This window comes from Lissotriton helveticus, chromosome 12 (genome assembly GCF_964261635.1).
Source record: "Lissotriton helveticus chromosome 12, aLisHel1.1, whole genome shotgun sequence".
Classification (NCBI taxonomy): Eukaryota; Metazoa; Chordata; class Amphibia; order Caudata; family Salamandridae; genus Lissotriton; species Lissotriton helveticus.
Window position 1 is genome coordinate 856,184,699 of NC_136073.1, and position 13,093 is coordinate 856,197,791.

Below are 13,093 nucleotides of genomic sequence, written 5' to 3' on the forward strand. Positions count from 1 at the left end.
TCAAAACAGACAGAATACATACAATAGGTGCTCCAACAGACATGCAGTGAAGGTAATGAGTGGCAAGAGTGAACGGAAGTGCTCTGCAGTGGTTTGTAAAAAAGGAAAACAACTCATCAACAATGTTAAGTACTGGATTAATTTATAAGGAAATACTCTGAATTAAAGAACAATTTTAACATTATAGTGCATAACAAGCAACAAGGTAGTGTGGCGATATTTTGATCCATTCAATAATTGTAACAGGGTCTTCATCAGGACAGTAGAGGAAGCAACTTCTCTTCAACAGATGCCTTTTAGTTGAACACCTCTATTTGTGGGCAGCAACTATTTGATTGCACTTCAAGGAACAACACATTTGTTTTGCCAAAGAAGCCTAGGCAGAAGGCTTCTACCAAGGGGATCACTTATTTCCTCACATTTTCTTGAAGACCACAGATACGTTTTTGTCCCCAGTTTCCTTTATCACTTGAATCCCTGGATAAAGGAAGCAAATACAAAAGTCCTTATTTTCAGAGGGCGCGCCACTGAGACGCTTCTCTTTAAATGGCCCCTTGATAGTCCCATTTCCCCAAGGCAAATCAAAGGACATAGAAGGCACAGACTTGCAATGGCTTGTTTGGGATGTTGCAATACAATCTACTTATACATACTGCTATCCCCATCCGAAAAGAACCTGGTAGTGCTATTAGTTGAGAGTCTGTAAAGATGTGACCACGTGACGCGAGGCTTTAAATCACAGCACTACAGTGCAGTGGGGGTTCAGAATAAAATGTTAATATGTATTTCAAACACAACATCTACTATTGCAATGTATCCTAAAATATGTCAGCCATGCCCTGCCTGCAGCAGCTTGACTGTATGCCTATGGTGTGGTGGACAGCAAAAGAAAACGCAGAGGTGCCAGTTAAGATTGTGAGGCATCTGACAGACACATCGAACTGGTAATTACCAGCTCAAAGGTTCCCCTATATTTTTCTCTGTGTATTGTATTCAACTCCACTACCATGAAACTGGCCATGCACTTCTTTGTGTGTTTATAAATTCAAGTAGAAACAGAAAATCGTATTTTCGCCACAAAATTATTGGAAAAACACAGAACAGTAGTGGATGTTCAAAATAATGCAAGGTATTTGGTCCATTAGGGTATAGTTTGCAGTGCCTCTAACAATTAAGTTGCAAATTACAATTATAAAAGGAGTAAGACTTTCAGTCTCCCCACTTTAACAAATAATATCCAGTTTGTCCTTCCACAAGTGGATACTCTGACCTGATATTATCACAATACCACACACAAATCTCTTGTAACAGAACACCCATCCAACACACACAATACCATACACAAATCTCTTGTAACAGAACACCCATCCAACATACACAATACCATACACAAATCTCTTGTCACAGAACACCCATCCAACATATCCTTGAATAAGTTTGATATCACCTACTGTTTTTTTGAGGATGCAAGATAGTGTGCATGTTTTGCACGCTACATAGACGAGTTTACACAAGCATTTCTTAGAAGGGTCAGACATGAATTGCTTTGCTTTGGTGAAAGAGAATGAAGGTGTGATATTCCCGTCTCTATTGTGTTTTTCGAGGACTCCCAGTACTTTGCAGAAGAAAGCTTTTCAATTATGTGTGCTCGTGTTCTTAGCAGTGGTGTTTTGCTGGTTCATGCCAGTGAGGCAATGGATGTTTTTATTATTACTCGCTTTTTGAAATTTAGTTTTTTCCTGTTCACAAAAAGAGGAGGTGTTCTGATGTATTTTGTTACACTACACAGCAACACAGCCTCTTGCAATGTGCCAGAATACTGTGGAGGTCAGTAGAGAATGTAGGGAGTGCCAAATGGGAGTGCCAGTCAGTTGGCATAAAAGTTGGACCATGAGCAGGGAAGCTGATCTGCCTTCAATGCCTCATTCCTTATCCATTTACGCCAATCAACCTTAGTCACCCTTTTCTTAGCTATTGTGCATCACTATCAGTCTACCTTTGGAGTGACCATTTATTATCTTACCACCATCCTTGCCCAGAAACTGGCACAGTAGTACACTTACCAGGAACTCCCAATCAGCATTCCATTACTTGACCCATCAAAATGTTTGAAGACAAATGACTGTGTTGAGTGCACCCAAGTCTAAATAATTATGACCCCCGCATGTCTTATTTTTAGGAATCCTTACCAACCTTTTCTGCTTCTACAAATGTGGGAGGGACACAGCTTGCGGCTTCTATGACACAGTTTTACCTCTTCCATTTTCTCCAGACTCCTACTTCAGCACACAACTAGTGGAGAACTGAGCACATTTGGGAGCATACTTAAGTCTCTCTTATCTTCTAGCCACAAGAAGACCATGCAGCCTGCCTTTGGGTTCTACTCTGGAAGCTGCTGTCCGGACTTCCATGAGCAGTCTTATCACCGGATTGTTTTGCTGTGCCTCACTCAGTGGCGACTGTGCAGGGTTCATCTTAGTCTTTTAAATGGGTGAGCCAGTGTATCTGGGCTGGTTTATCTAGCCCATGGCCAGTCCTGCGGTCCGAGGTGTTGGGGGCAAGGGGAGGAGGGGTGACAAACCAATATTTGAGTTAGACTGACAGGGCTGCTAGTCTCCTGAAGATAACACACTGATGGAATAAGTGCTTTAATAATGAACAGATGAGAACGCACACAGAATGTACAAAGCGAACGACAAGTGCTCAGCTTACACTGAAGTTAAAAGAAGCGTTTGTACGTGATAAATGCTTTTGCACTATGTTTGGATGACCAGCTACTTTTGATACATAATAAATAGCGCCTTTGCATGCACCTCTGAATACAGCAATTTTTGCTGTTTCCAAGCACTGCACATGAAAGATGTTACAGTACTCAATTTATTGACCTCAGAAAGATGGAAAACTGATGTCTTTGCTGGGATTTGCACTCATAATACAGATGTAAGCTGCAATCACTTATCTGACCGAGATCTATTCCTGCTTTAAATCTTTTTTATAGTTGTGATGTAGTGGTGAAAGATTGGCAAGTTCCGGTATCTCCCAGCCTGTTCACCTAGCATTATGCGATCTGTAAACATTTACCCCTCAAATCCAGTGTTTGAATTTTTCTGGACTGGTGGAAGGCAGAACACTTTCTGGACAAGAGGCACTCTTTTTCCAATGTTTTAATGAGTTGCTCTGTATTACACTCATAATTACAAAAGAATAAGAATTCATAAAAATATTTTCTGTTCATAATACGCACTTAAAATACTTGGGCAGGTTGGTGTGGTTGTTGCCCCTGATGCACCTCTTGGCCCACACTGGGTGGAGGGAGCTAGTCCAACAAGGGAATTATCCTATTTTTAAACTGACGCAAAAACCGAAATGGTGAGACAATGGAAGCAGTCACTGTCCGCCAGAGCACTGAAATCGAGATTCCCGGAGGTACAACTAAAGCGCGGGATGGGCAAGCACAAAATGTGAGTAAACAAACTTCCCGGAGCAGCTGCAGGCTGGGAGCTTTACACCAGTGCCTCAACTTCTCTCTCCAACAGTATATTTGCCACTGATGGGATTCAAGGCAGGGTATTGTTGCCAGATACAACTAGGACTAGATTTACTTAATGGCTTGTTGGCACAGTACCACATTCAAGGGAAGAGAGAGGGTTGGTTCACAAAACTTTGGATGGACTTCGACAGCCCACTGCCCATCCTGAAAATATTCCTAAAATAGCCAGATGTGAGCCTCAAGGGCTTACCAGTACCTCCTTAATCCAGGTGGGAATGAGGAATCCTGGCCTTCGGGGTAAGAGATCATCTGTCTAGCAGTATGAATGCAGCATTCCTTGGTGTATGTACCATTTCCCGGTTCACCCAAATTTCCAGACTCCTGCTGTCAGTTGCATATAGCCGGTGTTGCCAACAGTGATGTGGGACTCATCTGCACCAAAAGTGCTAAGTCCAACTGTTGGCACAATGACAATATGTGCGCTAAAAACTCCAGACAATGGTGAGAAGGATTCCAAACTGTGAGAAGGACTGGGGCACGGCCCTCCAAAGCTGCTTGTAAAAGACTCGGCCGCACTGTCCTGCAGGCTCCAAACAGGAAGGCGGTGGAAGGGGAGGGGTTGAGGTGAGCTACTAGAGTCCAAAAGATGCCAGGAGCATGTGTCCTCAGAGGTATTCTTGAAGAAAGTGCAGCAATGTAATCTCGTAGTGCTCTCCTGACTCCGGGCATCGAATACTGTGCCTTTCATTCGGATATATCTAGGAAAGAGAAGAAGAAAACTATGAGTCCATACAGGTCAGTTTCAGGGCTTGCCAGCAGCGGTTGGGTCTTGCAGAGAGGTACATGCAAAAGCATAAAGAAGGTTCTACAATCTGCAAAAATAACAATCTCACCCTCATGCCCAGACATCAACAGCACTAACCAGAGATCCTTTTTTTTTTTTTTACACTTGCTAATTACAAAACACCCCTGGGTATGATCAGCGCAGATAATCAGATTTAAAATGGCAGTCTGGTGCATGATGTCACAATAACAACATTCAAGCTGACATTATCAAAGAAAGGAGCATTTTGGAATGCCTCTTGACTATTAGCTATACAGGGCCCAAAAAACATAACAGATTTATTTTCTGTACACTGTATGGTCCCTTTAAATTGCCAATGACTAGCATATGACTACTGTGCACTGTGTATGTCAAGACTCAAATGCAGCTACACCCCCCTTGCCTCCACCCCCTTACAAATCTCTTACCTGCAGCTGATAGGGTTTCCCAGCACGAATAAGCTGAGATACCAGGAAATTTGTGTGAAAAAAGTGCACATTTTCATCTAGGAAACCATGAAGAATCAGTAATCGATTTGGCCTGGGGAGAAAAAGAGAGCAGACTGAAATCATGCATGCATGGTCAAAAGTTCAGGTAGATTGACAGCAATAAAACAGGAGTCACTAATACAGAGCAGATATACGTGGCTTCATCAAAATACAATACCTTTGCAAAACTGAAGCACCCCTGTAACGCCGCCCCTAGTTACACCCCACATACTCCTTAAATTTGCTCAGGTGCCTCCTTCTGCATGTAGAATTAATCCGCCTACCAACAACTCGCTTCCTTTCACAGGAGCGCATGCTTCCTTCGATGGACATGCAAACGCTAATATTCTGTGCTACCTCCACCACTTCTCAAAAACCTCTCTCTTTAAGAGTACACCTATATGCCTGCGCTGCATCTCACATTGCCTGTTCTTCCAAACAAAGCTGCCCTTCTTACAACTGACTGGTGCTCATGCAGCTGTCACTGTATATTGTCTTCAGCTTTACACCCTCTCCCCAATATTCACTGTGCTAAAGATACTCAAAATAAAGCTGCAGTGATTGATTATTAAGGCCTACGATTATAAAATTGGCAAAAACTGTGTGAAGCAGAAACAACCGCAGGATAATCTAGTTATCAGGCATTTTTTCCATCTTCATAAGATAACCTGCAGTTTTTCTAGAAATGAGGCGGGTGATAATACTGAGAATCTACCAGTAATTTCTAGAGAGGTAATCTGCAGAATTACCAATTACAGGGTCCAGATCTAAAAACAGTGTGAAGACTGCCATTAATAGTATTATCAGCTCAGACCTTTCCACCAATGCATAAATAGGATATTTCAATTTAGAAAATTACAACTCTCTCCTTCGATGTTCACTTACTCATTTGGAAGTTTATCTACATGCAGCGCCACAGATCCTGCCTCGTAACCTTGCTGGTTGTTCTCTGGAACATCCATGTACCGCTCTGTGTAACCCGTGTCGTACGCCATCCACATCGTTACCGGCGCCCCAGCAATAGCAACCTGTCAATCAAAAGAGGTAAGTGCGTTCATGTATCTTTGAAAGAACAAACGTCATAGTGCATGCCTTTGCAGCCTTGGTTGCTTAAAATATTTTGGGAGAGGATGAGGGGTGGGAGGAAAGAAGTACCACAAATGGTTAAAAGGGGGACAGAAAGAATATTAATGGACTCAAAGTTGCAAAGATTCAGTTGGCTTTCTGAACAATGGAAAGTGCTGTTTCATCAAAGGTGTGAGCAGGGTATGAAATAAGAAAACAAGGTAAATGCTTCATAAGAAGAGAGAAAGAGCACTGGATTCTATATGAAATGTGGAGGAATATTGAATTGGAATGCGGATATGTAAGAGAGGATGAAGCGGAAAAGGGACATGAAGTGGATGGAAAACCATGGAAGGGAGAAGGGTGAAAACAAGAAGAGCATTGCAGAGAAAGTGTCAGAAATCACATTTAAAGGAAGGTGCGGTGATTGAACTGAACTTCCATTAAGGAAAACGAATGGATAAGTATAGAAAGCAGAGCAATGTCTGATTTTAAAAAAGCCCTATAAATACAAAATTGCTCCTGCTTCAAAGATCTATAGTGAAATCTGATAAATTCAAAGTCAGCCACTGGTAATCTCTCTTAATCTCCATCTGCCTGAAGACAAGTTGTGGTGGTCTTGTTGGGATAATACTTGTGATGGAAAAGTTACCTAACCGGAAACCTAGGTCTTAATCGCTGATTTTTCTTTGAATTTATAAACAAAACACGGTCTCCATTTCATGAACAAGATAATGGAACACATTGTTATGGATGAAATTTGCGATTTTAGAAAACAATATCTCAAAGGAAACTGGCCTACAGAAAGGCAATACATTGCATCTTACTTTTTCTGCTAAAACAATTTCTTTAAGAGAACTGGCCTATAGAACGGCAATATATTCCATCTTATTTTCATATATCTGCTAGACATGTGCTATATACAATACTTATTGGCATTGAAAGTCATTTTTTATCAGCTTACTAAGAGGGATAGTTATCCAGTTAGTTTTTACATGGCAGACTAGGCATATCTCTTATATTAACACTTTCTATGCACTTGGTTTTATGCGGTGAGACAAGTATGAGTTCATATAAAATAATCATGATAGAAAACTAACAATAAATTAAAGCAACTTTCCAAATCAATCTTGGATTTTCTTTGATTAATACACAGAATAGCTTAGTAACCACAGCCTTTAGACTAGTAGAGGTGAAAAACCAGACGGAAAAAATAAATAAGTAAATATATAAATAACTGACACTTTTTAATAATTTCATTGTGCAGGAAGCCTTGCATACTACTGTGTCTACTAAGGGGTCAGAATCAATGCAGTAATATCTAAAAAAGTATGGCATGTCCTTCGGATATAGAATGACAACCTGACTCAAGGTTATTACTGACACTTCTTCCAGCCCTGAAAGTTTCACTTAAAAATCACAGATTTCAAAAGTGTTTGTCTAGTTCAAAGGAAGCAAAAGAAAACTCCAACACGCAAAATGCTTTGCACTATAACACAAAAAGTGCATGACTGGAAACACTGTCCGTAAAGGGAAGTAAATGGTCACCCATTTGGGTATCTTCTTTACATGTCTCTAAGATGGAGTATTGCTTAGGAGGGCTGATGGGCTTGAACTGCCCCCGTGCAAGGACCCTTGGGTTAACCAGGAAGGGATTTGTTAGCGATCTGGCAGTAGTCATTTACAAGGTCAACAGCATGCTTTGAAGAAGACAAATTCAGTGCCGATAGACAGATATTTTACAACGTGTTGTTTTGACTTGCACTGATCCTCACAATTTATCTACATAATACTCTAATATTTAAGGCCATTTTAACCTTTGTGATATGGAGAAATGTCCTTGATGGAGATGTCGGACTTGGAAAGAATAATGGCAATAAAGTTGTGTGATTTATGTGGAAATCAGAAATGCCTACCTGTAAGAATGAGGGGTGTTTCTTAATGACACTATGACAAACATCTATATTAGTCTCATGGTTGCACAGAGCATTTAATTAAATCACTATTCCCGTCACAGAGAAGTTGTCTTTCATCTTTCATGAGATGTGCTACAGGTCAGCTTTATGCTTAAGCTTGAAAAATGCAGGACGGTGCCTGGGAGTTTCAGGGCCACGCCTTTGAAATATTTTAAACACAACTGAGCCCAATCCCAAGCTGTTCAGGAGACTTCTGAAAACAGACATATATAGACAAGCCCGGGGACCCAATGGAAAAACATCAAGTACTATCATCCACTTCTTCATTCAGACTAATGTAAACTCCTTTTTCCTTCTAAATATATGCTTACAACAATCTCTGTCATTTTATAGTAACGTTAGGGTTAAAAGCAACTCCTTATACATACTCATATATATATATATATATATATATATATATATATATATATATATATATAGCAGAGCTTTGGTTAACAGTGAGGCTTCTATAGTAAAAGGTACAGACGCAGAGCAGGTCGCTGGACAATTCTTTAATGTCAAATGCCTATGCATCTTATGCCTCTAGATCAAACGTGCCAGACTGGTGTCAAACGCACAGTTACTGAGAGACCCCACTGAGTCTAACAGAGTGGGAGCACCCAGTTCACAGGTGGAGGAATCAACTTTGTTGAGAAGGGACCCAGAACAACGCGTTACCAGAAATCTCAGCTTAGCCCACAAGCTCTCTCTAACGGAGTTTTTCAAGTCGCTGAAATGGGGCAGATGAGGATCAACTCTCCAGAGCGCGAGACAGAAAACAAGTTTTCAAATGATGTTGAGTCAAGCAAAAAATAATAATAATAATACTTTGTAAACAAGTACTAGTGTAGTATGAACCTTAAACAAGTAGGAATGTGCTCATGAATACTTGCTCAATGGAGCAAAAAACGACTTGGCAAACGGAACCTGCAAAAAAGTTTGGGCAAGTGTATATTTCTGTCCAGAATCTAAAAAGGGTTTTTTTCTCAGCTAAATGCCTTTTCTAGTACTCGTAGGCAATTTACAATTGAATATCGTTCAATGCGTAGTAAGTGTAACCTTTTCAAGCATGCTTACTTTACAAAACAATTTGGAAAAAATAAACTGCTGTATACGACAATGTGTTCCAGGATCCTGCACTCAGGTGGGGATATTCAATGGTTTAGGGCTTCATTTTAAAATTCCATGATGAGGATCCATGAAGCACAAAGATCTCTACAATACGTGACCCATTCGCTAAGAGGAGGAGTACACTGGCATGGGATAAAGAAAAAGGAGAGAACTAAACGAAGTGGAAAAAGCAATATACTGGACATGAGGGGACAAACTAAGGAAATGAAGGGCAGAGGAGGTAAGAAATAAAATTAATTGTTTGTGAGGCACCTGAAGAGAAAAGGAAGGTGACTCGATAACAGGAGGAACAATGGTGTTGAATAAGATGGAAGAAAAGAGAAAATAAATCAACCAAGAAAATTGTCTGGGAACAGAAAAGGTTTGAAAAACATTAGGAGGAAACAAGGATCTGGATGAGAGAGACAAGAAAGGAGGAAAACGAGTCTAGTAAAAAAATAACTGCTACAAAATAAGAACAAATCTCGGTGGGAGAGGATTGAAATTTAAATAAACATAAAAAAAAGGACATGGAAGAAGTCAGAAAAGGGGTGTAACCAAGCTAAAACAGGAAAATTATGGGGAAGCATTCAATCCAGTTATTAATGGAAGTCTGTTGGAAGTTCTTGCGCTGTCTAGGCAAACACAAGGAGATGATGGCGGGAGTGCTGAAACTTTAAAGACACTCACCCTCAGCCACAGATCTGGGCTGAATCCATCATTGTTCTTTAGCTCACTTCGCCACCCCAGTTTGGACCTAGCAATATGCAAATCAGTCTTGACCCTGTGCCTCATGGAAACAGTCCAGCCCGAACTGAAAAGCCAGGTCTTCCCTGGACCGGAAACAAGCATCCTGGGACTGGTTTCGAGGTAACACCCCTCATATGCCAGGTTAGCTTGAATCCAGTGGCAAAGTGAGCAAGGGACCCATATGTCCGGGCATATCCTGCCAACTAAGGGCGAACAAAGCAAACACCAGGAGATGATGGACGGAGCCCTGAAACTTTTCAGAAACTCACCCCCAGTCACAGATCTGGGTTGAATCCAGCATCGTTCTTTGGGTGGCAAAGTAAGCTAAAGAAGATGATGGATTCAACACAGATCTTTGACTTGGGGCGAGTGTCTGAAAGGTTTCAGCGCTACGTCCATCATCTCCTTGTCTTTGCTTTGTTCTTGCGCTGTCACCAGACCCAGGTATGCCGGTTAGGTAACATTCACTATAGGTGCCAGATTATGTATTGGAGGCGGTGGTCGGGCATTGGTCAGTCTTTGCTTTGATGGGAAAACTTCCTTGTAGCTTGTATAGTTTAGTTTCAAAAAATGAAAAGAAGAAAGTGGTCCTACCTTAAATATATGGGGCTTGTGGATGAGCCCCATGAGGGACAGAAAGCCCCCGTATGACCAGCCATGGATAGCAACACGACTGAGGTCTATAAACCCGTATTTTTCTGCAACAAAATGTAAACCTTCCACCTGGTCTTCAATCTCCACCTGACCCTGCAATAACAAGAGAAGGCATTTAAGATGAGAGAAAGGCCCACACATGGATATTAAGTGCACACAAGCTGGGCAGTTTCAGGCAGATAAGTGGACACTGGCACATGCACGCAGTGGAGACAAACATGCTCTCCACACACAACTTCCACCCCATGAAGAAGACAAACTATCACCCAAATCGAGCAATTACTCTTCTGCCTTTGAAGTCAAGAAATCTATTCACATGCATGCAATTAGAAACATTAGGAAATATATGGATGCAATTAACTCAAAACCCCAGCAGATAGGCACAAACTCTGCCCTTCCCTCGCATTCCAGCCTGGAAGACTGACATGGACTCAGATTCCCTCCACCCCAACTGAAGGCAGACAAAAAATACCAACACAAGCACTGCATCCATCCAGCCTAAACACTACCCGCCCTGTCCAATGGTGGACACTGTATCTTCCTTCCTCCAGCAGACTGATTAGGGCTTGATGAAGTGGATCTCGGCTCACTGGCAAGAGAAATTCCACCCAGAATAGTCATGCTCTCCTTCTTTGGCTGATGTACATGCTCTATCGCCCTCTGGGTGAAAGGGGGCAAATTCTACCCCTCCATTACCAAAAAAGGCCAGCAACTAATGAACCCTCGAGGAAGAACAGCAGCCCTACCCATCCATATCCCTACATATAGGCGCATAATCTCTACACCCAGTCCACGTTTACTCGCAGAATGACCCAAACTATGGCCTTCTTTCATATAAACGTGCATATCAACATTACCCTGCAGACAAGCAGCTAAATGTGGCGTGAGTGCATGGGCATGCTCACTGCCTCATTAAATGGTAAACTTGTGAGTTATATGTTACCCTCAGGCAAGCATTCCTGTATTTTACTTTGGGATGGGGCACGCCATTTGGAGGCCATCCCCGCAGAGTGATTTCCAATCTGTCTAACCTGGGAAATGATCAGGAGCTTTGGTCCTTCGGGCAGATAAACTCAGACACTACCCTTATTCTAGCCACCAGACAAGTACAGACTTCTAGCAGACCAGAGTGCACACTGGTCCGTTGGATGATGGGCGTGTGCTGCTGCTATCCTTCTAGCCCAGAGCATATCTCATTACCACCCAGAAGAAGCAGCTTCTCGTGCTGATGTTAATGATGCAAATGAGCATACATCCTCGCTCCCAACATGGTAAATAGGTGTGTATTCTGGAACATGGCAGATAGTCAAGTACTCTGATCTTCACAACGGACAGATGTGCACTCTGACACCACCATGAACACAATCGCAAATTCTGATGCCACAACAAGTGTAGATACTATGGAGTGTGGGGGTGGGGGGCGATCAACTGAAGCAGTCAGACATAGCTTGTGGTGGGAGACAGACAGTGCTTTGACTCTGGCTTGCTTGTCAGTGAGACATGCTAAGGAGGCCTCCTTCTGTGAAACACCACAAGTAACCAATAAAATTAATGTAAATATCTACATCATGAAACGAGGCAGACACTCATAACAGACAGAATATAGAAACATGAAAGTGAACTGAAGGTGAAAATTTGGCATTAAAAAGACAGGGAGTGCAAGACTTAAAAGCCAGATGAGGGCTCCAAAGAGCTTCACAGCTTAAGGAGGAGGACGGCCAAAACACATCACAAGTGGCAAAGGTAGCTGCAGCCGATACATGTAGTTTAGTGACAGTAACATTTAACAGTTTAAATGAGAAGGCAATATTCCATACCATTTGGTTTCTCAGGGCCCCCTCGAATGCAAGTCCTCGTTGACATGACCCCCTGCCATCAATCACCACCACTGCGTAACCCAGATGAGCCAGCGTGTTCAGCCTGAGGTACTTGATACCTTTGAAGGAGTTATTGACTAACTGTACCTGAAAGGACAACAAGAAATTAGGAATGGTAAGAAAGGATGGGGTTTGCTGTCCACAATGGGGACGAGAATCCTTAGTGAAAATACTATAAGAGAAAAACTAAGGAAAAACCAATTATTCAAAACAGAGAGATTAGACTCAATATACACTATACAGACGGGTACTCTTTTCCACACTAAGAGAGATTTTATATTGTTTATGTGCCTTATACAGGTGACTAAATATAGAATGCATTCTTCAATGTTTAGGACTTAGAGTGCTACAACCTCCCCCCAAGGGTTCAGGTCCTGATTTGGAGTTTAGTGAATGGAATACTCTGTCACAAACGTGGCAGATATACTGTTCTACTTATTACAAGTGTCATAGGGTATGATGTCCTTGGAATAAACAGGATGGGACATCCACCACGTTAGTGAGGGAGTACCCTGTCCATCTTATTACAAGTGCCATCAGATATAATGTACTAGAAATTAAGAGGATGGGATATCCACCACACTTATGATGGAGTACCCTGTCCATCTTATTACAAGTGCCATCGGATATAATGGACTAGTATAATACGACTGGTGCAATGTCAGGCAAGTCAGGCTCTTAATGGGAAATATTCACCTCCATCATCTATAACCCTTCACAAATGGGGCACAAGTAGCTGCTAGTTTGTAATGTAGGTGAGGAAATATTTTCTGGTCATCTTGTTGTGGAGGCAAAAGGGTAGAGCATGCCGCACCAAAGGGAGGGAAGGGATAGAAGGGAAGAATGGAGAAAAAGGAGACTGGAGAAATGTAGAGCCTGAA

At 41.9% G+C, this 13,093-nt stretch overlaps 1 protein-coding gene across 1 annotated transcript in view; it reads right to left on the reverse strand.

Moving 5' to 3' along the window:
- Positions 1 to 2,632: 2,632 nt before the first annotated feature.
- DPP9 (dipeptidyl peptidase 9) overlaps positions 2,633 to 13,093 on the reverse strand; it is an 84,345-nt gene continuing 73,884 nt past the window's right edge. Inside the window, exons 17-21 of the mRNA XM_078670141.1 lie at positions 12,153 to 12,299; positions 10,276 to 10,428; positions 5,687 to 5,829; positions 4,742 to 4,853; positions 2,633 to 4,248 (exon numbers count right to left, since the gene is read on the reverse strand). Coding sequence (XP_078526267.1) covers positions 4,156 to 4,248; positions 4,742 to 4,853; positions 5,687 to 5,829; positions 10,276 to 10,428; positions 12,153 to 12,299 — 648 coding nt within the window. The 3' untranslated portion in view covers positions 2,633 to 4,155. The remainder of the gene's footprint in view (positions 4,249 to 4,741; positions 4,854 to 5,686; positions 5,830 to 10,275; positions 10,429 to 12,152; positions 12,300 to 13,093) is intronic.